Source organism: Austrofundulus limnaeus, unplaced genomic scaffold (assembly GCF_001266775.1).
Source record: "Austrofundulus limnaeus strain Quisiro unplaced genomic scaffold, Austrofundulus_limnaeus-1.0 Scaffold56, whole genome shotgun sequence".
In the NCBI taxonomy this organism is placed as follows: Eukaryota; Metazoa; Chordata; class Actinopteri; order Cyprinodontiformes; family Rivulidae; genus Austrofundulus; species Austrofundulus limnaeus.
In genome coordinates this window covers 111,739-113,919 of record NW_013952458.1, presented here as the reverse complement: position 1 = coordinate 113,919, position 2,181 = coordinate 111,739, and the positions used below count along the sequence as shown (strand labels likewise).

At 40.8% G+C, this 2,181-nt stretch overlaps 1 protein-coding gene across 6 annotated transcripts in view; it reads right to left on the bottom strand.

Annotated features, from left to right (window-relative positions):
• The window catches only part of LOC106518097 (growth factor receptor-bound protein 10), a 69,902-nt gene that overhangs the window by 4,752 nt on the left and 62,969 nt on the right, over positions 1-2,181 (bottom strand). For all 6 annotated transcript variants that reach the window (XM_014009200.1, XM_014009199.1, XM_014009198.1 and 3 more), the window contains 4 exons: positions 2,034-2,150; positions 808-874; positions 648-735; positions 473-566 (listed from right to left, as the gene is read on the bottom strand). In XM_014009200.1, coding sequence (XP_013864654.1) covers positions 473-566; positions 648-735; positions 808-874; positions 2,034-2,150 — 366 coding nt within the window. The remainder of the gene's footprint in view (positions 1-472; positions 567-647; positions 736-807; positions 875-2,033; positions 2,151-2,181) is intronic.

The following is a 2,181-nucleotide window of genomic DNA, read 5'->3' as shown; positions in this document are numbered from 1 at the left end:
AATATATAGTCACAGAATTTAAAAAATATATATAATGTCTGTCATTTCACTTTCAACAAAATGCTGATTCAGCAGAACATTCAGTTCTTTCGCAAGGAATTTACAATTACTTACCAAGAAAAAAAACGTATAAAACATTGAATCTCAGATTAATAAAATTATCCTTTTGTAAAATAAAAGTTTTAACATTGAAAATGTCTCATATAGAAACAAAACCTACAAACAGCAACAATTTGTGCACATTTAAATCCTGAACAGGATCTGAGCTCATTTTTACTTCTGTTGTGGAAAACTAATAAACTAAAACCACTCTGTCTGGGAGCCTAACTCTTTGTTTTTTGTCAGTGAGCGTATAAAAGGTGGACAGAGATTCCACAGTGTTGCTTTGAAGCTGTTGGTCGACCCGTTTCTAGGAGCAGATGTGAATAAAAGCAGTCAAACATAAATCCAGTTACTGCAGAGGTGAACTGACCGGCAGGATCTGGAAGTGTTTGATCTTCTGATGGTGGCACAAGGTGAGCACGAACGCCTTGGGGTTACTCTGACTGTCCCGCACCAGGAACAACCTGAGGGGAAAAAAACAAACATATTTCACATCACAGACTTTTTAACAGAGTTTTATTCATTTTGTAAATGTTCCCACTCACCCATCAACTTGACCTTGCTGTATGATCATTTTGTGTGCTTCTTCTCTCATGATGCGACCGTGGAACCACAACTGAGTCCTGTGGATCACTGAAAGACAACGTTCAGTTAGAGCCGCAGCCCACTCAGGTACGGGTCTGATGCGTCTGTAGGTGGGAGTACCTGAGCTCAGGGAGGGCGGGTGCAAGGGGCTCGGGCTGCCCAGGACATTCATGCGGTGGGTCCTCTTCTGTGGGGAAAACATTAAGAACACATCAGCAGAAATGTGAGACAAAGGAGAAGGAAAGGTTCTTTAAAAGTGACCGGTTGTTGGGAGCTCAATCAATCAACTCAAAACATCCTGTTAGAACTTATTTATGGCTCACTTTATTCAAATAAAATCTTTTTAAGATGAATGAATCTGAGAAGGTGGGAGTTACTTTTGTTTCTGCTCTTAGTTTCGCCTGAATCATAGTTTTTATCAGTGGTTCCCAAAGTTTGGGTCGGGATCCCTCTGTGGGTCATTAAGACATCAAACGAGGGTCCCCGGATAATTTCCAGGCACCAATTTAAATGCAAAATAAATTACTAATGGAAAAGTTTAACCATAATTATTGCAATGAATTAAAAAAAAAACAATAAGGAATAAAAAATAGTGATTTGTATTATTATTTCCATGTTTAACAGAGATTAGATAATAAACCAGTAATATCTGGGGTCTCAAGTTTCTGCAGCTGTTATTTTGGGGGCAGGAAGCTAAAAGTTTTGAAAACCGTTGGTTATATAATATATAAAATATTTAATAAGAGAAAGAAATGAGCTAAAAGTCTCCAGTAGCTCCTAATGTTGGGGGTCCATTGGATGGTGTAACACCGAGTGGGAAGTCTTAAAAACATGTACAGGAACTCCCTCACATAAAACAAACTTACATTCAGGTTTGTGTCGGGGTGAAAGGTCACATTCACTGATGACATCGTCTATGGTTAAACATGTAACTGCAGCTATCATCAGGTCTACCAATCTAAACCAGTCTATGATCAGATCAATCCGGAGCCATAGTCTGGTAACATTTTCTATCTTAAACATTTGAGGACATCTCACTGAGAACTGTCTTATAGATGGACACAATCTAGAGAACAAAGGTTTGGACATTTCAGGACGTGAGGCTGGAGAGTAGAGCAGGTTCTAACAAAGGGGTCACGATCATTTTTCCTGTGACCTTGAAACCAATATGGACCCTCGACACATGAGGCGAGCAGTTAATGTTAAACTTTATCATTTTAGAGACTGAACAGATCTATAAAAACCAGCAGCAAATCTAAGTGTCACCAAGAGATAAAACATAATAAATGTAGAAATAATCTGAGAACCAGTAAACAGACTGCAGAACAACCAGAACGGTGGCTCACCCTCCAGGTCTGGCCCTCCTCCAGGGCGGCGCTCTGAGCCTCCACGGGGTTGTCGATGACGCGGCCTGTTCTCCCCGAGAAGTCCATGGCAACCAGCGAGTTCTCAGATACGCTCCGCTGTTAGGAGGGGGAGGGGTGAGGGTGGGGG